The sequence below is a fragment of the Pelophylax lessonae genome (genome assembly GCF_965119305.1).
Source record: "Pelophylax lessonae genome assembly, chromosome: 3".
Taxonomy (NCBI): Eukaryota; Metazoa; Chordata; class Amphibia; order Anura; family Ranidae; genus Pelophylax; species Pelophylax lessonae.
The window spans coordinates 605,717,324-605,744,889 of NC_138770.1; the positions used below are offsets into that span (position 1 = coordinate 605,717,324).

Genomic DNA, 27,566 nt, shown 5'->3' on the forward strand with positions numbered 1-27,566 from the left:
TCCGTCAATGAATATCAGAGAAATGGATTTTACAGTAAGTCAAAAATCTCATTTTCTCTTTCGTTCATTGACAGTCACAGCTCCTGATTCTTATTAACCATTGGGACGTCCCAAAGCAGTGTTAAACACAAGGGGGGGGAAAACATCAGAAAAAAATTACTAAGGATAACCATAGCCAACCAGGTAACAGAGCTCAACCATAAAATACTGGAGCTCACCTGAAAAACAATACACCCTCAAAGAGGACCAGGTCCTCTAAACAGCAGTCAGCAAAACCTTGCGGCCAAAAATAAGTATCCGCAGATTCCAACACAACCACTTTACAAAAAACGTTGTAAAAGTGTGCACCGACGATCAAGTGGCTGCCTTGTAAAACCTGCGTCACTGATGCTTGTAGACGGAAAGTCCAGAAGACACTAAGCACCCTATACTAGAGTGCGCCTAAACAGGTAAAAGAGGAACCTGGCCCCTGATGCAATTGGCCTGAACCACCATCTGTCTGATCCATCTGGAAATGGTCGCAGAAGAGGCGGACAATCCTTTGTGACGTCTGTCCGTGAGCGCAAATAGAGAGTCTGACTTCCTAAAAAACTCCGTAGCTGCCAGCATACCCTAATTGCCCAGACCACATCCAAGACATGCAAGGTAATTTCCTTCAGATGTTTAGGCCTGGGACACAGAGAAGGCAACACAATGTCCTAATTCAAATAACAGTCAGAGACCACCTTAGGAAGGAATGACGGAAGGAGGCAAAGCACCCCCTTATCCTTGTAAAGCACCATAAGGCGAATGACAGGATAACGCCGTCAGTTCCGGCACCCTGCATGTAGAGGTGCTAGCTATCAAAGAAGGCCACCTTCTGGGGAAACGTAAGCAGGGAAACCTCCTGAATATTTTCAAAGAGAAGCTTCAGTAGAGCTAGAAGCACCACATGAGATTACAGGGCGGTAATGAAGCCCGCACTGAAGGAACCAAATGTTGGACACCCTGAAGAAAAGGTACACACCAGGGAGTGTGTGGCCAAAGGTCGTTGGAAAAAGACCACCAAAACCCAATACCTGGCCCTTAATGGCACTCAAGGGCAATTTTTGTTCAACCCCCCCATTGAAGGAAGGTTAAGATCCGATCCACTGAGAAGGGGCGAGGATGAACCCCTAGAGACTCGCACCACACAATGTGCGTCTTCTACGTATGATGGCAGATCTTCCTAGAAGCACATTTCCAAGCTTTTAACAGCATAGGAATAACAGATTCAAACAAACCTCCACCCTTCAGCACCTGGCTTTCAACAGCCAAGCCATTAAAGCCAGCGACTGCAAAGCAGGATGGAAGGTTGGTCCTTGGGAAAGCAGATCCTCCCTGAGAGGAAGTTCCCAAGGAGCATCGGCGACCAGCCATACCAGAACGGTATACCAAGACCAGTGAGACCAGCCTGGAGTCACTAGAATGACCAGAATCCCTTCTGCTTGAATCCTGCACAGTCGTGACAGAAGTTTCAGAGGGCTGGAACCAATCAGTCAGCCCACCTTGGAATGCCGGCTACTTACCTAGTCACAAGGAAACTTTTTGTGCCTCCTTGGTGATTGACATAGACCACGGCCATGGCATTGTCCAAATGAATTCGTAACGGACACCCCTGAAGACGATTGTCCAATGAGCCAGACTAAGTCTGATCGCTTGGAGTTCCAGTACACTAATCGGCAGTCTGGGTTCTGCCAGAGTCCAGACCCCCTAAGCACGTCTGTGCTGAGGACGCCACCCCACCTGGACAGGCTGGCAATCGTGGAGACAACCGTCCAGTACAGGAGGAGAAGGATTTTCCATGTCAAAGTGCCAGAGAGCAAAGCCACCTCTAGAGACCGTGGATCCTTGACCCATTTCACCAGAATCTCTTTAGCAGAGATCTTGTGTGGAACTGTGCAAACAGACCGTCTCAAGGGTGGACACCATCAGGCCCAGCACGCGCATGCAAGCCCGGAGAGATGACCATCTGCTGAAAGAACAGAAGCTGAATTGCCTCCAGCAATGTCTGGACCCACAGTGACCGACATTTTAGAGGGGCTGGGGGGAAGGGAGGGGAACCCGGGGGTCCGACAATCACAGGGAGGGGTCCACGTCCAACCCCAAACCCTCCAGGGGTAGTGGGGGGACAGCTACTTACCACACCAGAAACAGAGTGGGCACAGCTCCGGACAGGACATTGCACCATCGTAATTTAGGTGAGTTTGCATGCGTCCTCGCGAGGCATTTAATTCGCAGGCCAGCCCCTGTCCAGTGAGGCTATGTCGTGGCCGACCTAGCACAGAGTTGTGGTTCTCACTGGCCAGCCTGGGGGGACCCTAAGGATCTATATTATCCAGTTAGTCGCCCAGTCCGGCACTTGATTGTAGTTCTCACAAGAACAAAATAATAAAAGAGGAAAAAAATTCCATTTGAAATTAAAAAATTTCCAGGACCAGAGATCCCAGCAAGGAACTAGGTCCTTACTCCTGACTAGGCAGAAAAAAAACTGTCTACTTCCTGTAGCTGAGAGTGGTTGTATAACCCCTGGGACTGCCCATAGGCGTAGTTTAGCTTTTTCCTGCCTAGTGCCGTATTCCTGTAGGGGCAGTATAACCCAATGGTTAAGAAGAATCAGAAGCTGTGTCCGTCAATGAAGTAAAGAGAAATATTTTTTGCTCGGCTCTGTTAAATACCAGGAAATGAAGCTGTACAACGTTTTAGATTATACTTAGTGTTATTACTAAGGATTTTTATAGCACCATAAGGAAGCTATATAGCTATAATACTGACAACATATAAGAATACACTAGGTATGAGGACCTAGTCTAAAAGAGTTTACAATGTAAAAGGAAAATGTTGAAAACACAAGAAGTAAAGAAGGATCGGAAGTAGGAGTTGTGTTGTATTTACATAACGTTAGGCTCCATTCACACCTGGCGTTTTTGAAAGTTTTTCAGCTCCAAAAACGCTAAAAAAAAACGTTCCAAAACGCCCAAGAAGTAAAACCCCATTCATTTAAATGGCCCCTGTTCACATCTGAGCGTTTTAACACCTGAAGCAAAACGCCTGTAGCTGAAAAAAGTACATGAGCTTCTTTTTGGGCTGATTACCAGCGTTTTTGATAGATGTCATTGCCTGCCTCCAAAAACGCCTGAAAAAACGCCTGAAAATCGCGGTAAAAAACACGCGAATACGCTACGCTCAAGTGTGAATGCAGCCTTAGTGATGGGAAACACAAGTCAGGCTTGTCAAAGTGTAACCTTCTTTTGGAATTAGTTGGATGCAGCTCTATTTGGTCATTCATATCATTAGAATTTTCCATATCTGAAGGAAATCGTGATGTTCTAAAAACATGGCATTTGGGGGTGCATCCAATGACTCGTTGTAGGGGAATACTGATGGCATGCAGAAAAGACTCCAGAGACATGGAACAGCATACCAAAAATCTTAGAGCCATGAATAAGAAATGGTGACCTAGTCATGAGCAGATTATGGGAAGAATATGCAGAGTCAAGGTCAAGGCAATATGTAATGTGCAATAGCCCAGAACATCCAATCATCCTCCATTGTACTGACTGTCCAGAGTTGGTGATTGGTGGAATCTGTTAGCCTGCTGGTGCTTGTTAACGTCTGAATATTGTTAGTGATGTTCATACAACTTTATTAAACAAGAAATCTCGTCTCAATAAAAAATGTTTCTCTAGTTGCTATAGATCTATACATACAGGTCCTAACTTTTACATTTCTTCCCAAAAACTATCTTTTTTTCATAGAGACGGGATCTGATTTTCTTGAACAACATCAGTCAATTGAAAAAAATAATACTAATTTTTTGTGAGCTTGTAAACCAGACTAAGGCTGGGTTCACGCTTGTGCAATGCCAGACATTGCATTTGATTTGCATCGGATTGCTGTGCACATCACATGCAATGTCTGTACAATGTGAATTCAGGCATACAGTTTGTATGGCTGACTTTGCATCGCATTCGGACCAAAATGTTGCAGGACCCTTTTTTGGTCAGCACTGGAATCGGATCGCATGGGTGTTCAGAGCCATGCGATCCAATCCCTGTCCGATTTCACAGTTTGCCCTGCGATCTGCAAACCGATTTGGGGGTGTCATTAACTTAAGCATTGTGAACTGCCTGAGAGTGAGATGCAATGTGGGAACCCACACAGAAATCATGGTTGCTCCTGCATCGCATTAGTGTAAACCCAGCCTCAAACTACAACATCCTGCAGTTAAAGCTCAATTTAACTTTCTATTCAAATCAGCTAAATACCATCCAGGTGCGTCTAAACAAAAAGTTGTTCAAAATCTTACAATTCGTTCTTTTTAGAAAGCAAGCACATCCTGAGTTAAAAAGCCAAACCCTGAAAGCATGCTGCAGAGAAAGACCCTTGCTCTCTGTGTGAAAGCAGTTGTCTCTCAGCAAAGGGCCGGACACACCAACTGCTGAATCAGAGCTAGAGCTCTGCAATTAGCAGGGAGCATCAGCTTTGCTCATTGGAGAGCTCTAGCACAGCAGGGAATGTGATAAACCTCTGCAGACAGACCACACAGAGATGTTGGCAGGGGAAAGGCTTTTCTATTCATTGACTACTTTAGAAAAAGTACATACACCATTTCTCTGCTGCACTTGGAAAGAAATTCGCTGATCTGAACTGAAAGTTTAGTTGTACTTTAAAAAATATCTAAAAAATGATAATGATGATAAAAAAATGGAAAGAACATTAAATTAAAATGTGCTATATTCTATCAGGTCAATAACTGCTGCAAATTTGTACCCGTTACATAAGTAACAAAAATGGTTTAGAATCCAACCCAAAGATACTGCTAAAAGGCTCCTTACTGCTGCTCTCACTGCAGTGGATTTAGGGCTCTAGGCCAAACAGAAGAACTTGCCCTGTATTAGTTAAACTCGCTGAATCCATGCTACAACATGATCATAAGGTGTTCAGTAAACTTTATTCATCTCAATTTATGGATATGCAGCCAAACTCCTCAAGCTCTGTTACGTTTCACACTGTACTAGGACCTAGTTATAGAGTCTCTACAATTAACCCCTAGACTAGTACAGGATGAAACTAAACAGCTCGAGGTGTCTGGTGACGTGCCCTATTGGGATAACATTTACTGAACACCTGTGTCACGTGATAGTGTGGCTTTACTGATTTTGAGAATGATGGATAAAAATGGATTAGAGGATGGCATGAAAGTTGCCTGCACTCATCAAAGCTGAAGGGGCAAAGGTCTCGTCTTACCTGCGGTATCTGGCTTGGTGGCTTGGAGATGCATGTACCCGCTCTCCTTAATGACGTGGCCAACCACCTTCTTCATAAAGGGGAACAGTTTTCTCACTTCCAGGTCATTGAAGCCGAATAGCCCTGGGAAATACTGGCCCAGCAAAATGGAGAGGAACATCACTGGCTTAAAGTTGGACACAAACACCATGTTGAGGTGCAGACCCTTAACATTGCTGAAAGAGATTGAAAAGATCTATAATATACAGTCGTGGCCGAAAACATTGGCACCCCTACATTTCTGTCAGATAATGCACCAATTCACCCAGAAAATTGTTGCAATTACAAATGTTTAGGCATTCTCATGTTTATTTCTTTTGTTTGTATTGTTTTGACACAAAAAAAAGTGGAAAAACAAAAAGCCAAATCTGACACAAACTCCAAAAGTGGACTGGACAAAATTATTGGCACCCTCAATTTATTATTTGGTAGCACACCCCTTGGAAAAAAAAACTGAAATCAATTGCTTCATGTAACCATCAATGCGCTTCTTACACCTCTCTACTGGAACTTTGGACCACTCTTCTTTTACCAACTGCTCTAGGTCTCTCAGATTGGATAGCTTCCTTTTCCCAATTGCTGTTTTGAGATCTCTACACAGGTGCTCTATGGGATTTAGATCTGGACTCATTGCTGGCCAGTTTAGTACTCTCCAGCATTTTGTCTTAAACCATTTCTGGCTGCTTTTTGACGTGTGCTTTGGGTCATTGTCCTGCTGTAAGACTTATGACCTCTGACAGAGACCCAACTTTCTGACACTGGGCCCTACATTGCACCCCAGAATTCTTTGGTATTCTTCAGATTTCATAATGCCATGCACACGATCAAGGCTGAAAAAAGGAGAATGATGGGCTTTACCAAAAAGCTGTAATCTTGTTTCGTCTATCTGCAGCAAATTCTCGCAAAAGGATTTTGGCTTACTCAGATAAGTTTTGGCAAACTCCAATTTGGCTTTTTTATGTTTCTGTTTCAGAGGTGGGGTTCTCCTTGGTCTCCTACCATAGCGCCCCTTTTCATTCAGATGGCGACATATAGTGCGAGCTGACACAGTTGTACCCTGTGCCTGAAGGTCAGCTTGAATTTGTCTGGAAGATGATTGAGGTTCTTTATCTACCATTCGAACAATCTTTTGTTGCAATCTTTGATCAATTTTTATTTTTTATCCACATTCAGGGAGATTAGCTACAGTGCTATTGGCTGTAAACCTCTTGACAATGTTGCAAACAGTGGACACAGGAACATGAAGATCTCTGGAGATGGACTGGTAACCTTGAGATTGACTATGCTTTTCCACAATTTTTGTTCTCAAATCCTCAGACAATTCTTTGCTGCTCTTTCTCTTCTCCATTCTCCGTGTGGCACAGATGCAGTTTTTCTATATTCTGTCTTTTACTGTGGTATGTCCATTATCCAGCTTTCCAGCCAATGCTGAATTTCTGAATCCTGCGTTTTTCTATATTCTGTCTTTTACTGTGATATGTCCATTATACAGCTTTCCAGCCAATGCTGAACTTCTGAATCCTGCGTTTTTCTATATTATGTCTTTTACTGTGGTATGTTTATTTGTTTACCCATCTGTAGACTGGTCCTTGCGATGTTTTCTTACCTTTAATTTATAACCATTATAGCCTTTAACCTTTAGAGGTATCTCTTAGTTGTCTGTAAATCTTTCTGAAGTGGAAATCCTGCTCTGTCTATCCAGCCCTAATTTATCCATTCCTGATTGCTTAATTGGATAGCCCCCACCCTAGGTCTAAGAGTATATAAGTATAGCATCTCTTGGGAAAGGCACATTTGCAAGGGGGGGCACGTTTGCTTTTTGGGGGCTCATTCTCAAAGTGGGGCGATTTCTATAAGTGGGACGCACTTCTGATTCTGCACTTCAGTGAATGCACAAAGTGAAAGAACAAAGGAAAGGCTGAGATATACACCACACAGACTGCAGGTGACCTAATTTACCCCATCAGCTCTTGCTTCTTGTAACATGCACTCTCTACCACTTCTTGTTACAGCCATGTCCTCTATCCTTAAACTCTCTCTCCTTCACCCCTCTTCTCCACCTCACAGCTTACATATATCACCTTCACTACTGTCCTCTCCTTATTATTGCACATACCATCTCCTGCAATTTCTAAATCCACACACACATAAAACCTCCAGGACACTCGGGCATGTCCCTTCATATAAATCACACACTCATATTACTACCCTCACCTTTCTCCTTCTCCTAACCTCTGGAGACATATCCCCAAACGCAGGGCCTCCATCATTTACCTGTACTCAACACACCCACTACCCTGCACCCTCTGGCTGCAGCCGCAATCAGCACAATCTACTTTCCATCTCTCTTCTTCCTAAAACCAGACTCCCTTTCTCTTGCGCCCTTTGGAATGCCCGCTCTGTCTGTAATAAACTCACCTCTCTCCATGACCTTTTTATCACTAACTCTTTAAATCTACTTGCCATCACCGAAACCTGGCTTCATGAATCTGACACTACGTCTCCTGCTGCCCTATCCCAAGGTGGTCTTCTATGGACTCACTCCCCAGACCCAATGGACGCAAGGGAGGGGGTGTTGGGATCCTTCTAGCCCCCCTTTCAAGTACTTCACCCACCTCCCTCTCTGTCACTCTCCTCATTTGAGGTACATTGCATTCGTCTTTTCTCTCCTGTTTCTCTAAGGATAGCTGTGATCTACCGCCCACCTGGACCAGTATCGACCTTTCTAGACGACTTCTCCGCCTGGCTCCCCTACTTTCTCTCTTCTGAAATCCCCACAATCATTCTCAGTGACTTCAACATCCCTGTTAATACTAACACTCCTGCCACTTCCAAACTTCTCAGTCTAACCTCCTCCTTTGACCTGAAGCAATGGATACATGCTTCTACTCACTCTGAAGGCAATATCCTTGACCTTGTTTTCTCCCACCTATGCACTCCGCACAACCTTTCAAACAATCCTTTCCCTCTCTCTGATCACTACCTTATTAGTTTCACTCTCTCCCTCTCCTCCACCTCCTCTCCCGCAAGCTACCTTACAGTTACCCGCAGAAACCTACGCCATCTCAACCCTTCTCTTCTCTACTCTGCTACCGACCACCTCTATGACAAAATCGCATCCTTGTCCTGCGCCAACCTAGCCACTTCTGTCTACAACACTTCACTATTAGCCTCCCTGGACACTCTGGCTCCCCTCACTACACACACCGAATCAGACCCCGACCCCTTCAACCTTGGCAAACGGATAACACTAGAAGTCTGAAAAAGCATAGCCGTGCTCTTGAGCGCCTATGGCGTAAGACTACGTTTCAGGAAGATTTCAACCAATATAAATCTGCCCTCCAAAAATACAATTCCAGTCTCCACACTGCCAAGTAGACCTATTTTATCACTCTCATTAACAACTTGTCATCTCGCCCCCGGCAACTCTTCGCTACCTTTAATTCTCTACTCCATCCTCCACTGCCTCCACCCACTGATTTACTCACTGCCCAGGAGATTGCCAACCACTTCAAACAAAAGATTGATACAATCCGTAAGGAGATCATTGCCACTCAGATACCTGCCATCCTCTACGCCTCATGCCCACAGGTGCGATCACTACTTCCCTCATTCAACCCCACCACTATAGACGAGGTTGCTAAACTACTTGCTAATGTCCACTTAACCACCTGCCCTCTGGATCCTGTTCCCTCGCAAATGCTACGTTCACCCTCTGGCCCTATTCTATGCTCTCTAACCCACATCTTCAATCTCTCCCTCTCTTCTGGCATCTTCCCCAACTCTCTAAAACATGCACTAGTCAGCCCCATACTTAAAAAGCCCTCACTGGACCCAAACGATCTTAACAACCTATGCCCTATTTCCTTGCTCCCCTTTTTATCCAAACTCCTTGAACGTCTGGTCTACAACCGACTGTGCGACCACCTTGCCGAGAATAGCCTCCTTGATCCCCTTCAGTCTGGATTTCGGCCTCAACACTCCACTGAAACTGCTCTCCTAAAACTGACAAACTATCTACTAACGGCAAAAACCAATGGACACTATTCTGTACTCCTCCTCCTGGACCTCTGTGCTGCCTTTGATAAGGTTGACCATCCCCTCCTCCTCAATAAACTCCATGCCTTTGGTCTCCGTGACTGTACTCTTCACTGGTTATCTTCCTACCCATCCAACCGCACCTTTAGCGTTACTTACAATTCCACTTCCTCCTCTCCTCTTCCCTTCTCTGTTGGGGTCCCCCAAGGCTCTGTTCTTGGACCCCTCCTATTTTCAATCTACACCTCCTCTCTGGGTCAGCTGATATCCTCCCACGGCTTCCAATACCATCTCTACGCTGACAATACCCAAATCTATTTATCCACCACTCAGCTCTCTCCCTCAGTCTCTGCACGTATCACTAATTTACTATATGATCTATTGGTCTGGATGTCACACCACTTCCTCAAACTCAATCCCTCCAAAACCGAGCTAATAATCTTTCCTCCACCACGTGCCCCTTCCCCTGATCTCTCTGTCAATATCAATGGAATTACTATCAGCCCATCCCCGCATGCCAAGGTCCTAGGTGTTGTCCTGGACTCTGAAATCTCCTTCAAGCCCCACATCCAATCGCTGTCCAAATCTTGCCGCCTTAACCTCCGCAACATCTCCAAAATACGCCCCTTTCTAACCAAAGACACAACAAAGCTCCTAGTTCACTCCCTGGTCATCTCGCGCCTCGACTACTGCAATTCCCTTCTCATTGGCTTACCCCTATACAGGCTATCCCCCCTTCAATCCATCATGAATGCTGCCGCCAGACTCATCCATCAATCGCTCAGTGTCCGCCGCTCCTCTCTGTCAAGCCCTCCACTGGCTTACGTTTATCCAATGAATCAAATTCAAAATACTAACAACATCTTACAAATCCATCCACAACTTAGCCCCCAACTACATCACTAGCCTAGTCTCAAAATACCAACCTAATCGCTCTCTTCGATCCTCTCAAAACCTCCTGCTCTCTAGCTCCCTTGTCACCTCCTCCCATGCTCGCCTCCAGGACTTTGCCAGAGCCTCTCCAATCCTATGGAACTCCTTACCCTTATCTGTCCGATTATCTCTTACTCTATTAGCTTTTAGGCGATCTCTGAAAATCCTCCTCTTCAGTGAAGCCTATCCTACCCACACCTAACAACTCTACCTCCACTTTATCCATCTGCCCATCCCCCTCGGTTACTGCCTTTTGTTTCACTTGACCCTCCCTTCTAGATTGTAAACTCTAACGAGCAGGGCCCTCTGATTCCTCCTGTATTGAATTGTATTGTAACTGTATTGTCTTCCCCACACTGTAAAGCGCTGCGCAAACTGTTGGCGCTATATAAATTCTGTATAATAATAATAATACACAACAGAAAGGTTTAGTCAAATTTTCCCCATTTTAACTAGTTGCCAGTTTATTGATGCAAGTGAGTTTCATTACAAATTACAGGAGCATCACAAACTTAGAATGCAACTTTTTTTTACAAATTTGAGAAGGTGTCCAGTACATTTTTGGAGTTTTGCGTGGACTGTTTCAGATTTGCTTTTTTGTTTCTCCACTTTTTTGTGTCATGCCAATACAAACAAAAGAAATAAACATGAGAATGCCTAAACATTTGTAATTGCAACAACTTTCTTGGCGAAGTGGTGCATTATCTGACAGAAATTCAGGGGTGCTAATATTTTTGGCTATGACTGTATATACACATACATACATATATATAATTGAATCAGCCAAGTAACACATTTAGATAAAAAATGAAAATATAAAATGTTTGCAGTAACAATATAAAAAAGACCACTTTTTTAATTGATTTAAATGAATCAGCATTGAAATGAAATTATCAAGGTTTAAATGAATCAGCATTTAAATAAATCAGCAATAATGTGTTCAGGCACAAAAGAGAGACAGTGGAAGGGCAATATAGAAAGGATATGCAGCAAACTGATAACCTGACATAGAAAAGTAAAGATTTGCTATTTTATAGGAAACATCTAAAAATGTAAATTGTGCCTAAGCAATGCCCTGGAAAATAACCCTTTGCCTCGAATTCCTCCTGGAAAATATTTGTGGTCTTCCTGCAGTCTCATTAGACATGGGTTGTGCTCACTTTGCTGGAGAGGAATCTGTACCTAGGAACGTTCAGAGCAAGATCTCCCTGGTTCTGCCTCATTTATTCTGTGGATCGGTGCTTCATCCACCTCTACTGTTGCTTCTTAAACTGGCCATTCGGTGTTCCAATTTTGCTCAGTGGTTGGCCCTGCTGGTCCAGCTCCTTTCGGAAAAAGTTGAAAGTTCGATCAATTTTTTTCAAAGCACCCTACAGGAAACTTTTCAGGTGAACGGCGACTGCACCCTATCATCCAAAATCCAATAGTTGCAGTGGAGGATTTGTTCATATACTCTATATAGCTTGGACTGAGGAATGGCTGAAAGGAAAAAACTAGTGTATGGCCAGCTTACGTCATACCCCAGCAGTTGTCAGATCTCTTAATCATCATTACCCTATCAGTCATCAGAGGGGTAGTTCTGACAAAAGGAAACAAAGCCTGCGTCTACCAAGAAGGCCAACACCACAAAGAGACACAGTGCAGAACAAGGCAGTGCAGGAAGACCACTAGCAATACTGGTGACTAGTCTTTTGCATCGACTTGAAATTTTTACCATTTTTTTTTTAGGCACAGCTTCCCCAGTACAGGTCCTCTTTAATACTATACTATAAGTTTAAAAGGAACCTGTGAGGACAAAATATGGAGGTGGCCATGGCTGACTTGTTTATACAGGTGAAGGTTCCAAGCTTTCATCCTCTTTCCTTCACTGTCAGAGCAGTAAGGATGTGGAATTCTCTTCCGCAAACAGTCGTATCAGCAGGGAGCATTGATAGTTTCAGAAAACTATTGGATGGGCACCTTAAAGACCACAACTTACAGGGGAATACAATGTGCGGTTAACAGCAAACACACACACACATCATAGGTTGACCTGGATGGACTGATGTCTTTTTTTAACCTCACTAACTATGTAACTATATGTAACTATTTGGAGCATACCCTACACCAGGGATCCTCAAACTACGGCCCTCCAGCTGTTGCGGAACTACACATCCCATGAGGCTTTGTAAAACTCTGACATTCACAGACATGACTAGGCATGATGGGAATTGTAGTTCCTGAACAACTGGAGGGCCCTAGTTTGAAGACCCCTGCCCTACACAAACATGTGCTTGACAGCTTGCTTGTTGAAGATCATGGATTCACTCTTCAGTATGGTGGTGCTGTATCCAATGCGTAATTTTGGCTTCTGGGAGTAACTAGAAAGTCCCAATGTAGAATAATGGTGATGATTAATAGGCTGCTCTTTGTCCTAAAGGACCGTGAAGATCGGACTTCATGTTTGTAAATGAGCAGAGCGTAAAGTGCAAAAGAAGTGGCAGAGACATGGACTTAAAACAACCTCCTTTATTGCATACATTAAAAGCAGGCTGCAGTTTCCCAGATCAAAAGTTGACCCCTTCATCAAGGTTTTCTCAAGCGAAAAAAGGCTGCCAAAACAGCTGTCGCAATGATCTCTATAAAACTGCCAAACACCGTATATTTACTCTGCATTGATTGTAAAAATATAGAAGCCCTTGGAAGCTCTACCACTGTGGTTCTTGCAGCCCCAATGAAGGGGCATTTTTTTTTTTTTAAAGCCCAAAATGCTTTGTTTCCTGGCAGTCTCCATGGCAGCCTACGTGTGGGTTAACCCTGCCTCCTCTCCAATGGTATAGGACCCCCCTCTATAAATTTCAGCTTGCAGGCACAGCCAGTGTTCCTTTTTTGTCCTCCTCCAAGGACCCTATTTGGATTATTTCCTGTTGGAATTTGGTCGGCTTACCTCAGAATGAAAGTCGGTGTCTATGTCCAGGGCCCAGCCATGGGCGGGTGAGTGACATTTAAAAATCCCCTTTGGCTGATAACTGTGCGGTGCTTCGGATGGCCGACGGATATCCTGACAGGGTCTGAAGATTTGTCTCCTCCATGGCAGTGTTTTTGTTATGTTTGTATGTCTCAAACTACTTTCTTTGCTATCCCTGGTGGCCCAAAGGCGGCTGGAACGCTCCGTGCGTTCCAGCCATCTCCTTCCTGCTCCCTCTCCGCTCAGTCCGGCGGACGCATGCGCTGTGTGGTAATGGAGCTCCGCTCGCTGCCTGCGCATGCGCACTTGGCCATGATCGGAAGCGAGGCCCGGTCCACGCATGCGCACTTGCGATCGCGGCCGGCCATCGCTGACGTCATCCTGGCGCGAAAATGTAAACGCCTGTCAGCTCCAGGGCGATTGGGAATGCACTGTGGGCATAGCGACGTCTTCCCGGTACCTTGTCCGTGTGAATCCAGGTATGTGGGGGCCGGATGCTGTATACCTTCTGGCGGTGTGCAGGGGGGTGGGGGAGCGGTTGGATGCATATTAAGACAACACCTGAATGTTCCTTATTGCTTTGTAGTGATCCGCTGTATGCTCTACTTCCTTGTCAGTTTTGGTTTTGCCTGAAACATGGATCCTGCTTCACCGCCCCCTTGTGGCCAGCCCTCTCACAACAGGTGAGTGCTGGTACATTCTAGGGGGATATGAAGGGAGGGATGCTGGCTCATGATTCATGGCTAAATCCTGTGTCTCCCTGGATTTCTCTTTCTCCCAGCTCTTCCAGGTCTGGTCAAGAAAGAGACCCTGTCAGGCCACGAAGAGTATCATCTTCAAGGTCAAGACGCCATGAGTCTCCATCAGGGAGCAGGCATGAAAGGAGACGCTCAAATTCCTCCTCCAGACACCGCACACACCGCCACAGTAGCCATGCGGCCCAGAGAGCCTGTTGGGGTTGTGGGGCGCATGTCCCGGAGGACAAGTCCCTTTGCGAGCCCTGTTTCGCTCGTGCATCTGGTGAGAGAGAGTCTGAAGATCAGAGATTGGAATCCCTGGTGAAACGGATTGTCCAGCAATCTATGAAAGAGTGGGGTGCTAGTCCCACACCTGGGCCAGCTACTCCCAGCTCTCCTGCTGATGCTCCTGAAGAGCAAGGTCCCTCTCAGCCAAGCTTCACTTCCGGGAAGTCCTCAGAAAGTGATTCGGAAGAAGAGGAAGGTGCAGTTGGGGGCTTTGATTTCGCCCTTGTTTCACCTCTCATAAGAGCAGTCAAAGAGGCTCTGAAATGGGAAGATCCCATTACCCCACAAGCAAAACAGAGAAGGTTTTTCAAACACCTGGGGAAAGAGCGGCTAAACGGCTAAATGTCATTCTGGAAGAATGGAGTAAAGGGGATAGAAAGACCTCCTTATCCTCCAAATTGGCTAAGTTGTATCCCTTTAAACCAGAAGAGGTCAGTCACCTGGAATCGGCTCCTCTAGTTGATGCCGCAGTCTCCAGACTAGCAAAACACGTTACCCTACCGCTGGACGATGCAGTTTCCTTTAAAGACCCTCTGGATAGGAAAATGGATCTGGATTTAAAGAGAATTTATATCACAGCCGGTGCGGCTTGTAAACCTGTGCTAGCATTAACAGCTATGTCTAAGGCCATGGAAACCTGGGTTTCTGATGTTGAACTAAAATTAAGGAGTGTGTCTGAAGATGCAGTGGAAAACTCTCCTGTTCAGGAATTGAAGTTAGCTTCTGTGTTTCTTGGAGAAGCATCCATTGATGTGTTACGTCTCTTATCCAGATCCATGTTGGCTTCTGTCACAGCCAAACGGGCCATGTGGTTGCGTCCCTGGCTGGCAGACCCAGCCTCTAAACAGGCTTGGTGCAAAACCCCTTTTGAAGGATCCTCTTTATTTGGAAACAAATTGGATAATGCAATTACTAAAGTGACGGGTGGAAAGTCAGGTTTCCTTCCCCAAGATAGGCGCCTCTTTGGCCCTAAGAAGCAGCAACCAAGAAAGCAGTTTGCACAGCGTTCAAGAGATGCCCGCTCATACAGGCCTGGGCGAGATTACAGGAGAAATTGGAAAGGAAGCCAAGCATCCTCTCGTAAGCCGGTCAGAGGCTCAGCACCTTCCGGACAAGAAACCTCAAAGTCCTTTTGAGATTGGGCCCGTTCAGACATGCCAGGTGGGGGCGCGCCTGCTCCGCTTTCAGCGTGTCTGGGCGGCCTCAATCTCAGACTTCTGGACCATCAAGACAGTGTCCATAGGATACACATGGACCTTCTCATCAGATCCCGTTTCCAGGTTCATTCCCACTCACTTGCCTTCTCAGGACGAGAAAAGAAGTGTTTTGCTCGACTATGTAAGCACTTTGGTGGCTCAAGGCGCAATAGTTCCGGTGCCCGTGCAGGAAAGATTCCAAGGCGTATATTCGCCCCTCTTTCTAGTACAGAAAAGGAATGGATCTTGGCGCCCTGTGATAGATCTCACCTATCTCAACAGGTTCATAAAGAAAGAAAAGTTCAAAATGGAGACCTTATCTACCATCCAGAAAGCAGTACTTCCAGAAGACTGGCTAGTATCAATAGATCTCAAAGACGCATATTTCCACATGCCTATAGCTGTGAACTTCCACAAGTACCTTCGTTTCGCGATAGAACATCAACACTTCCAGTTCATCTGCCTTCATTTTGGCCTGTCCACATCCCCAAGGGTGTTTTCCAAGGTCCTTCTGGCTGTGGTGGCTCTAATCGGAACAAAGGGTGTACGTCTACATCACTACTTAGACGATCTTCTACTGTTATCACAAGACAGGGATCAACTTTTGTCTCACAGGGACCTGGTCACCACAACTCTCATGGAGTTCGGATGGTTGTTGAATCTACAAAAAAGTCATCTGGAGCCCTCTCAACATCTGGTCTATCTAGGGGCTTAATTCAACACCGTTCAGAATAAACTTTCTCTGCCTCTAGAGAAAATTCCGGTGGTTTGGGAGAGGATCTTTTCAGCCCTCTCCTCCTCTTTTCTGATGGCATCCCAGTGTCTCAAGATGATCGGCACTATGGTCTCAACGGCCCCTATGGTCAAATGGGCACTGTGGCGAATGCGGCCCTTTCAAAGGGGCTTCCTTCGGCAGTGGAATCCGGGAGAACGCGAGCAGCGTATCTTTATTTCCCACAGCATGAGGAGCAGCTTATTATGGTGGCTCCAATGCAAGAACCTGCTCAATTGCCATTCTCTAGTTCCCATCACTTGGGTCATCATTACAACCGACGCCAGCAACTCTGGTTGGGGAGCCCATTGCATGGCAGAAGTGGCCTAAGGGAGATGGCCTCCACAACCCACTCCCTGGTTTCCAACGTCCTGGAGCTTCGTGCGGCTTTTCTAGCTCTTCAAGCTTTCCACCACCTAACAGAAGGCAAATCTGTGCTTCTTCGAATGGACAACACCACGGCAGTGACTTATGTGAAAAGACAGGGCGGAACCAGGAGTCTCTCCCTTCTTCAGGAGGTAGACCCAATCATGACATGGAACAAAAATAACCCCTGAGGATTGGGACTTTCAACGGCAAGAATCAGGACTTGAGTATGAAAATATATAGATTTTATTACACATATAATAAAGATAAATTATACAAAATCACATATGAAGTATATGATAAAAACAAGGTCATAGATACGTCTTGGAACCAGGAGGGTCTGAGGTGTCTGGATCGGACTAGACGCGTTTCGGTCCAAATGCCTTTCTCAATGGTCCACAAAACACCAGAGCTCAGACAGATATGTAAGACCTCTGTGGAATCCAGGACGTGAGACCAAAGGGATGGGCCTTGGTGGATGAGAAAAAGGCCTTCAATTGACTATGGCCGCAAAGAGTATATGCTAATCAGGTTGGGTCTATACAAGATAGACTTAGAGCAATATGTTAATATTTGTATGGGTTTCCAGGGGAGATTTCAATACTTATAAGCCAAATACACAGTGGTATGGCAAATGACAGTGAGAAAGGAGCTCCACGGACAGAAAATCCCACGAGGATCTCCAGAGTGAGGTCAGAAACGCACAGGTCATCTGTAAAATAGTAGTAGAATAAGCATGTCCCCCGATGGATTTATAATGCTGGGACGTATCCAGCCATGCATCCCTGTGTAGGTCTGTGTGTATGAGTAATGGCGGCGCGCCGCCATTACTCATACACACAGACCTACACAGGGATGCATGGCTGGATACGTCCCAGCATTATAAATCCATCGGGGGACATGCTTATTCTACTACTATTTTACAGATGACCTGTGCGTTTCTGACCTCACTCTGGAGATCCTCGTGGGATTTTCTGTCCGTGGAGCTCCTTTCTCACTGTCATTTGCCATACCACTGTGTATTTGGCTTATAAGTATTGAAATCTCCCCTGGAAACCCATACAAATATTAACATATTGCTCTAAGTCTATCTTGTATAGACCCAACCTGATTAGCATATACTCTTTGCGGCCATAGTCAATTGAAGGCCTTTTTCTCATCCACCAAGGCCCATCCCTTTGGTCTCACGTCCTGGATTCCACAGAGGTCTTACATATCTGTCTGAGCTCTGGTGTTTTGTGGACCATTGAGAAAGGCATTTGGACCGAAACGCGTCTAGTCCGATCCAGACACCTCAGACCCTCCTGGTTCCAAGACGTATCTATGACCTTGTTTTTATCATATACTTCATATGTGATTTTGTATAATTTATCTTTATTATATGTGTAATAAAATCTATATATTTTCATACTCAAGTCCTGATTCTTGCCGTTGAAAGTCCCAATCCTCAGGGGTTATTTTTGTTCCATATTCATTAGGGATGTTGGCAAGATCCCAGGTTTAAAACACAGAATTCGAATTTATCTTTTCCAATCATGACATGGGCCCAAGCCCATCTGTCCAACATCTCGGCGGACTACATTCCGGGGCCACAGAATGTCCAGGCAGATTTCCTTTCCAGAGTCCAGTTGAATCACAATGAGTGGTCTCTCCACATCGACTCATTCAAGTGGATTCTGTCTGTAGGGGTCTCACCCGAAGTAGACCTGTTTGCATCTCTATGCAACCACAAGCTGGACCGGTACTTCACACGCAGCAGGTGTCACCAATCCTGGGGAACAAATGCTCTGACCGACAGATGGGAATTCAGCAGGGCATATGCCTTTCCCCATCATCCTCAGATTTCTTCAGAGACTCCAAGCAGAAGATGTGGAGATTATCATGGTAGCCCCTCATTGGCCAAACAGGCCCTGGTTCCCACTTCTCCTGCAACTCAGTTATCGGAGCCCGATTCCCCTGCCCCTCAAACCAGACCTTCTCTCGCAGGGAACAACATTACACCCCTGCCCCGCTTTGCTCAGGTTAACGGTCTGGTTCTTGAGAGGGAGAGGTTGGAGTCACTCGGATGCCCTCCTGGGGCAATCCCTACCTTAATGAACTCCAGAAGACCCAGCACGAACAGAGTTTACTGCAGAGTCTGGTCTAGATTCTTGGAATTCACGTACCCGGAGGGAAATCCTTCCTTGAATTTTGGAGTTCAAGAAGTTCTGAAGTTCCTTCAAGCAGGACTGGATAAATCTCTATCAGTTGGGACTCTCAGGGTGCAAATATCAGCCTTATCGGTGTTCTCAGGGTTCTCCTGGGCCAAGCATGTACTCATTCAACAATTCTTCAAAGGAGCGGGCAGACTCAGACCTCAGAGGAAGCCAAGGTTCCCGAAATGGGACCTTCCTCTTGTCCTTAACGTCCTTTCAAGAACTAGTTTGACGGACTCCATCAGAGAACTTATCATTAAAACAGCCTTTTTAGTGGCAATCACTTCAGCCAAAAGAGTTTCTGAGATCAGTTCCCTTGGTCATAAAGAACCTTTCCTCACGTTCTTTCCGGATCGAGTAGTCCTAATTCTGATGCTCAATTCCAATCCGAGGTATCATCGGTTTTTCATGAAAACCAGGAGATTGTGCTTCCTACGTTTAGATCTTCCGAGGATAATGAACCTCATCCCTTGGATGTAGGGAAGACTCTAATGGAATATCTTCAGTCAACATCTTCTTTCAGACAATCGGATAACCTCTTCGTCCTTTTCTCAGGCAAAAATAGAGGAAAGCGGGCCTCGTCAAGGTCCATTGCAGCCTGGATTGTGTCTGCTATTCAGCGAGCTTACTGTGTAGAGGGTTTGGCTCCTCCGGAGGCGGTGACAGCCCATTCTACGAGAAGCATCTCAACGCCCTGGGCGGCTTCACATCATGTTGCACCAGAAGTAGTCTGCAGAGCGGTTTCTCGGTCTTCTGTAAATACGTTTATGACACATTATTGTGTGGAGCCAGCCTCCTTATCTTCAGTTAATTTTGGCTTGACTGTTTTGTCTGCTAATAATTTGAAGTAAAATTTGATTTGAAACATTCCCACCCGTGTGGTTTGGGCTAGTTATTTCCCACACGTAGGCTGCCATGGAGACTGCCAGTAAAACGGAAAATTCCTATCATACTTACCGTAATTTTCCTTTCCTGGTGGTCTCCATGGCAGCCGGAGGTCCCACCCTCTGGTCTTGGATTCGGCTAAGATATGGAACACTGGCTGTGCCTGCAAGCTGAAATTTATAGAGGGGGGTCCTATACCATTGGAGAGGAGGCGGGGTTAACCCACACGTAGGCTGCCATGGAGACCACCAGGAAAGGAAAATTACGGTAAGTATGATAGGAATTTTCCGTTTTTTTGTACTGGACTTGCAGTAAAGGAGATTGTTTGAAGTTCACATCTCTTTACAACTACTTCAAAGTTCTTCCTTACTCTATTTGGTCACTAAGCAGTTAAGCAAGCATAAGGCTTATGGCATCCATGCCTTATAATATGTGCCTTCAAAACAAGCCAGCAATGGTAGATCATATACTGCATGCCTCTACCAGAAAATTCAAAGAAAGGATGTCCAGGTACAGCCTCATAAAAGCAAGTAACACAACTAATTCCAGCTCCGCACAATAGGATATTGTTTCTATTCCAGTGGAGAAAATAAAGCTTTAACTGTTCAAACTGGAAAGAATATTACAGGAATGTGTATGATTAGTTTGTAAGTGGGCAAAGGTCTGTAATTTTTCTACCATTTGTCCATCCATAAAATCCAAATAGATCCTTACCTGGGAGCGATCTGGGCAAGGTTTGTACAGACCAAAGATCCCCAGTCTCCACCCTGAGCATAGAATTCCCGGAATCCCAAACGCTGCATCAACTTATAGAAGATTCGAGCCACAGCTACTGAGTTACATCCTACCCAGAAATAGAAGAACAACATTTAATGCACACACACAATTAAACATGTAAAGATATATATATTTATTCCTGTGCTGTAAAATAGGAGTGAAAGGCCCTCTCGATAACGCAATTTAGAAGTGGACACCGCAGCAGTCACTGGTTCCTCCCACTGACCGCCATGTTATTGCTGTATCAGCAAGGTGAACTTGTGAGTGCTGCCGGGGACCAAGGAGAACAATACTCCCAGACTACTCATTAAGAAGTGATGAGTGTATACACTTCTTATTCATGGGAAAGTTCAGCATTGTGAAGGGGTTTCTTCAATAACACTTAAATAAAAGACAAAGTAGAAGGAATTTCTGACTTTAGTGCAGAGATTTCTGAAAATCTCTACTTGATCTCTTGGGCACTTGTAGGCAGGTGAAGTAAGTCTGCTGTCTCCACTGCAGGTGGCGCTCAACTGCAGCAGCAATGCAAAGTCAGAGGAAGTCTATGGTTTCCTGAAGAACTGGGGCAGGGATCCGATTCGACTGCTGTGACTCTGGCACCCATCTTGGGTGTGGCAGAGTATTTTTAAGACCCTGGCCCCTGGGTTTGGCGCGCATTCACGTCTGGGTAGTGAAGGGACAGGTTACCTGTCTGTCAGGGACAGTATTAGAGGCAGGGAAAGGTTCCAGACTAGGAGGAAAAGCTTAAAGCTCGCAATCTTTTGGGCATCTTCTCGATTGGGTACGAGACAATCAGGGCGCATTCTGTCCCTCCGGACACACATGCTGTCAATTTGGTTGATACCTGCTCCGCTACATGCTTTTGGAATTCCAAGTTGGGTCCTTCCCCACGGGGTAATGTAAACTGTTTTTCCTTTACTACAATGCAAGTTGTACTGATTGCACCTTGACTGTGTGAGTTATTATCAACGCAGCATGCTGCACCCACCCCCATGCTGCTCTCTGAAAGTTGAAGAGAAACAATAGGGAAGTCACACTGTACCTTGCTTATGAGATGCCTCAGAAAACCCATAGCCAGGCATGGATGGGCAGATGACCTCAAAAATATGCTCATCACTGAGACCATGGCTTGCAGGATCAGTCAGAAGGGGGATCATCTTATAGAACTCGTAGAAGGATCCAGGCCATCCATGGACTATAATAAGAGGCTTGGCTCTTCTACCAGCTGGGAGGTTTGTTGGCTTTGCGTGAAGAAAATGAATGTCAAGCCCTGAAACAACAGAAAACAATTTTACTGCTAAAGAAATACATCTAGTTTGATTTTAAATTGGGCAGTTATAAAAATCATAGCCGTTGCCAAAAGCAAAAAGGCATTTTTAGTAACATGACATTAAAATTGACATTGACTTATAATGTAAGCACTTTTTTGTGTCACTCTAAGTGCCAAGAATTGCTGCTCATATGGTCCACAAACAAAGGGGGTGCTGGCATCTAAAATACCAATCCCAGCAGCCAACAAGGTATACTATCTGTGTGGATCCCAACATTAAAGAGGTGTTCCAGCTGGGAAAAAAAAAATGAAAACACAAATACTGTAGCTGCTGACTTTTAATATATAGATACTTACCTGTCCAGGGAGCCCTGCGACGTCGGCACCCCAGCCAATTTTTGGATAGGCTATAGGCTGCTGGGTGCTCCTGCCGCCATTCATTGTAAGGGAAACCGGCAGTGAAGCCGGTTCCCTACAGCGCGAAGCGTGCTGCACTTTCTAATTGGGCCGGCGTCAGGGGAAGAAGGAGGGGGGGGGGCGAGTACCTGTCAAAAACAGGTACCCGTTCCCCTCTCCCCCCTGAAAGGTGCCAAATGTGGCACCGGAGGGGGGGGGGGGGAAGCAGATTAGAGGAAGATTAACTTTTGAGTGAAACGCCACTTTAACCACTTCTGGACCGGAAGGATTTACCCCCTAATGACCAGGCCATAACTTTTTGTGATACGGCGCTGCGTTATTTTAACTAACAATTGCGCGGTCGTGTGATGCTGTACTGAAAAAAGATTTATGTCCTTTTTTTCCCACAAATAGAGCTTTCTTTTAGTGGTATTTGATCACCTGTGCAATTTTTATTTTTTGCGCTATAAACAAAAAAATAGCGACAATTCTGAAGAAAAAAAAAATGTTTTACTTGCAAAATATGTATTCTGCCACGTATTTTTGGCAAAAAAAATCCCAATAAATGTATATTGATTGGTTTGCACAAAAGTTATCACGTCTACAAACGGGGAAAGATTTATGTCAATTTTATTTATTTTTTTACTAGTAATGGTGGCGATCCGTGATTTTTATCGGGACTGCGACATTGCGGCAGACAGATCGGACCCCTAACTGACATTTATGACACTTTTGGGGGGACCAGTGACAGTACTACAGTAATCAGTGCTAAAAATATGTACTGTTACTGTACTAATGAGACTGGCAGGGAAGGGGTTAACACCAGGGGCGATCAAAGGGTTGCTTTCTAACTGTGGGGGGGGGGGGGGGCTTGCTGCATGAACACAGAGACCTATGTTCCTAAATAAGTGGAACACAGGATCCCAGTGTTCATAACTGACAGAACAGCGGTCTGATGTGTTTACAACAGCCGACTGCCGTTCTGTCTCCACGGGGAGTGATTGTGGGTGCCTGGCGGCAATCGCGCCCGCCGGACCTGCTGATTAGATTCCCCTTTGGTGAATGGGCGTGCCCCGCTAGCGGTCCCGCAAAACGACATACAGGTACTTCGTTTTGTGGGACAGAGCCGACCAGTTGCAGTAAAACTACGGCGGCTGATTGGCAAGAGGTTAAAGTCGGGATCAAGTGATGTCAGCCGGCAGAGGACTTTAGCCCACTGTTGGCTGAAAAACGGATCACAGGAATGAAGAACAAAGTTCACTCCTGTGACCTACAGTAGAAGTAGGGTCAATGGAGCTTTGGCCCTACTTTTCCTTTAACCTTTTCCTGATCACGTAACAAAGTAATGCAGGCTTTAATGCACAGCAGTCAACACAACTAACTCCACAAAGACATGAGGGTGTGTGCTAGGGATCGACCGATATCGGTTTTTCCTTGCCGATACCGATACCAAATACAAATGTTATTGAATATGCCACTCACATATGTACAAATTAAAGATATAAGCAATTCCACATTAGCAGATCCCCTGGCAGATTGATATCTCTCACCCACTTGCCGAAAGTGATACCCGGGTGATACCGCTCCGTTCGGCATCCACTCAATACCGCTCCGTCTCTCAACAGCTCCTTCTCCCACCCACCCGATACCGATCCGTCTCTCACCCACTTGCCGTAAGTGACACCCGGGTGATACCGCTCCATTCGGCATACGATCTCGGAGGTCACGTGCGTGGTTAAGCCCGGCTTGACCATGTGACCTTCGATATCGTGACCAGACGGAGCGGTATTACCCGGATATCACTTACGGCAAGTGGGTGAGAGATACCGATCTGCCAGCAGATCTACTAATGTGGAATTGCTTATATCTTTAATTTGTACATATGTGAGTGGCATATTCAATAACATTTGTAAACGGAATTATTCTATGTGACATAATCTTCCCCTATACAAGCAATATTTGGAATATTGGCAATATCGGCTATTTCCGGGGCCGATACAGATATATCGGCAAAAGTCAATATCGGCCATCGATATATCGGGCTTGCCGATAATCGGTCGATCCCTAGTGTGTGCTGTCTCATGGGACCACTGTGAGAGCAAATCCCAACAGTCACATGATGAAAAAGCCACGAGCAATAAAGCCCACCTAAAGGACTGCCAGGAAACAAAATAAAAAGTGAAAAAAATCTCTTCCCATTCTGTCCAAAACATAAACTTAAATAATTTGTTCTACTTTAATTCATAACACTCAGGGCTAAACAAATATTGTCTATATACAAGAAACGTGTATTCTTACTTTAAAGCATAGCTATAGTCAAAATGTAAAATTGTATGTTCATTTCCATATTGTGTATCAATTATGTCTATTAAAGCAGTATTAAACCCAAAACCAAAAAAACAACAAAATGTAATGTATTGCAGCCAACCAATCAATGCCGGGACAAGGTCACCCAGTGCCCAGTGCAAAGAAGCCAAACTCCACCCCTCTCCCCCTTCATTATGTGTGAGCTTAGGGGATGCTACCCCCAGTAGCCATCCACTTGTCAAAATGCCTTGTATCAGAATGAGCTCACTGGCGCCCTCATCCATACAGTAAAATGCAGCGCCCAGGGCAGCCGTCCCACCTGCCCACCCTTTATCCTGGCCCTGCAACCAGTCATTAGATGTGGCGGCTGCATCAGCTTTCTTTTTTTAGGCTTTGTTCCCTCTGTTATCACCTGATGATTTAACCAGTAACACACCTGCTGTATCAGAGTGCCCCACTCTGGATGAGGGACCACAAGGTAGACCCTTTGTACAGCAGCATTGTCAGTCACACATTTCACAGAGCCTGCCTTCTGAACTACAGAAGTGCTGAGAGGAGGAGTTTCAGGAGACTTAGTCAAGATAGGAATCACTGCTTGCGGGCAGCAAGGTACCATGGGATATGTAGTCCTTGGAAATTAAAAGTAAACAACAGAGGAGAGCCTGTAAAGCATGCATGGAGTCCAGGAAGTTGTGGAAAGAGGTGGCTGGCAGACAGGCAGCACTCATGACATGAAAAGGGTTGTTTTTTTTTTTTTAGTGAGATTATATTTGTTTGTCTATAATAACTATTGTTTGTAATGTTATTACAATACTGATGTTATAAAATGAAAGTGTGTGCTGTGACCATAAATCTCCTTTAACCACTTGCCGACCGCCGCAAGTAGATTTACTGCGGCGGTCAGGCCCTCACAGGCAAAGTGACGTAAATATACGTCACTAGCCTGTGAGGCTCTGGGGAGCGAGCGCGCGCCGCCGGCGGCGCGCTCCCGCGCGGTCACGAACCCCCCCCCCCCCCCGCGCGTGTGACCGGCGGACCCGATGTCCGCCGCTCACTCTGCGATCGTCAGGGGAGAGGGAGAAAGGTGTAAACAAGCTGCCTGTCATTCTCCCCTGTGTAGAAACACCGATCATACGGTTCCACTATGTAGAACCGTTGATCAGTGTAACTACAGATCAACAGACAGCCAATCACAGTTAGAATCATGCCCCTAGGGACACACACAGCCCCTCCCTCTCAAATAAAGTTAACCCCTTCACTGCCAGTGTATTTTTACAGTAACAGTGCATATATATAGCACTGATTACTGTAGTAATGTCACTGGTAACCCCAAAAGTGTCAAAAATGTCAGTCAAGGGTCCGATCTGTCCGCCGCAATGTCGCAGTACCGCAAAGAAAATCGCAGATCGCCGCCATTACGCGTTAAAAAAAAAAACAACAAAAATGACAAAAATCTTTCCCTTTGTTAGTAAACGCGATTACTTTTGCGCAAACCAATCAAAATACGCTTTTTGCAATTTTTTTTACCAAACATATGTAGCATAAAATAAATTGGCCGAAAATGTTAAAAAATTTAGATTTTTACTTTTTTTTTTGGGGAATTTCATATAAAAAAATGTGAAAAATATTGTTATTTTTGCAAAATTGACGCTTTTTTTTGTTTATAGCGCGTGATCAAAAAATCGCACAGGTGATCAAATACCACCAAAAGAAAGCTCTGTTTGTGGGAAAAAAAGGACGTCAAATTCGTTTAGGTACAGCGTCGCACGACCGCGCAATTGTCCGTTAAAGTCACGCAGTGCCGAATCGCAAAATACCCCCTGGTCTTTTAGCAGCCAAATCCTCCGGGGCTTAAGTGGTTAATCTTGGTGTCTCTCGCATATTGCTTCCTACTCTGTACAGCATTCCAGCTGGAAACAACATCTGTACTATGACTCTGTGCAGGACTTTCCTGTAAAATAGACCAGTTGCTGCTGCTCCCTTTCCTTGTGCAGGGTGACTGTAAGAGAACGTTTGCTGTGCAAAGACGTGTTCCTGTCAGAAACCTGACAATGGGCAAAGTACATGCGCGAATTCGCGCAACCGTGCACGCACGTTCGCGAGTACGTGAACGTGCGTTAGACATTGGCGCCAAAGGAACTATTTAAACCCAGCCATTGCACTGCTCTAGTGCTGCTTTGTCTTCAGCCTTGGATACCTGTTACCTGTTTACCTGCATCTTGTTCCTAGTTCCAGACCCAGCTTGTCCTGACGATTCTCTGCTCTCCACCTTGGCTTGTGCCATGACCTCTCTTCCTGTCTGCTCCTACTAGCTTCTACGTTACCGATTGGCTCCTGACCCAGCTTGTCTTACCACGCTTTTGTCATTCCCAGATCCATCCATTCTGCCCAGGAGGCTCCTCCTGTTACCCAGGAACCCCTGCTTCCAGCACCTGCTGCCTGCTCAACACCCTGCTCATCGGACTTCTCTGGCAACCTTCACCAGTAGCCCTCGTTCGCTTCAAGCAAACCTCCAGGCGCTCGTGCTACTCTACACTCCGGTGTCCCCTGTCTGCACTATCAGGGGTCCGAGTCGGAGGCGTAAGGGAGGCCTTCCTCACAGTGTCAGGCTCATCTCCAGGTACGTGATAGTGACTGGTCTTGTCTCCGCCCCTCCTGTCGTTTTCTGCAGTCAGCCTATAGTGGGTGGGGTCTGCTGGGTCCCTCCCACAGCTCTGCTCTATGTACATGCTATGTACAGCACAGTGATGATGTCACTGCTACTTTTATAAATGTATTTCTGGATTAGTAAAGACATGGTGCACATAATGTGGATTTTCTTCTTTTGTGGCTGAGGATTATATTTTCAGGAATATTTTTGTGCCCTGAGCCCACGGCTTGAAAAGTAGGTACTTATCTGAACAATTTCAAAAGTGTCCTACAAACAGTCCTCACAGTCCCTGCACTAGATTTCACAGCACTGATATCTCAGCACCAATCGCAAATGATTTGCTGTCATTGGTCCTTAATGCACCCTGGCACTTACAACTGGACAGCGATTAACCCCACGTCAGCTGGACTGTAAGGAATGTGTGTCTGGTCTAAAACCGTTCACAAGGCGCCAGTATTTATCAGCTGCAATTCATGGAACACACAAATACTGTTATACAAAC

General features: G+C 45.5%; 1 protein-coding gene across 1 annotated transcript in view; it reads right to left on the reverse strand.

Moving 5' to 3' along the window:
- Window positions 1-27,566, reverse strand: part of EPHX1 (epoxide hydrolase 1) — a 105,610-nt gene that overhangs the window by 15,903 nt on the left and 62,141 nt on the right. The window contains exons 4-6 of the mRNA XM_082251230.1: window positions 21,484-21,711; window positions 20,379-20,508; window positions 5,269-5,483 (exon numbers count right to left, since the gene is read on the reverse strand). Coding sequence (XP_082107356.1) covers window positions 5,269-5,483; window positions 20,379-20,508; window positions 21,484-21,711 — 573 coding nt within the window. The remainder of the gene's footprint in view (window positions 1-5,268; window positions 5,484-20,378; window positions 20,509-21,483; window positions 21,712-27,566) is intronic.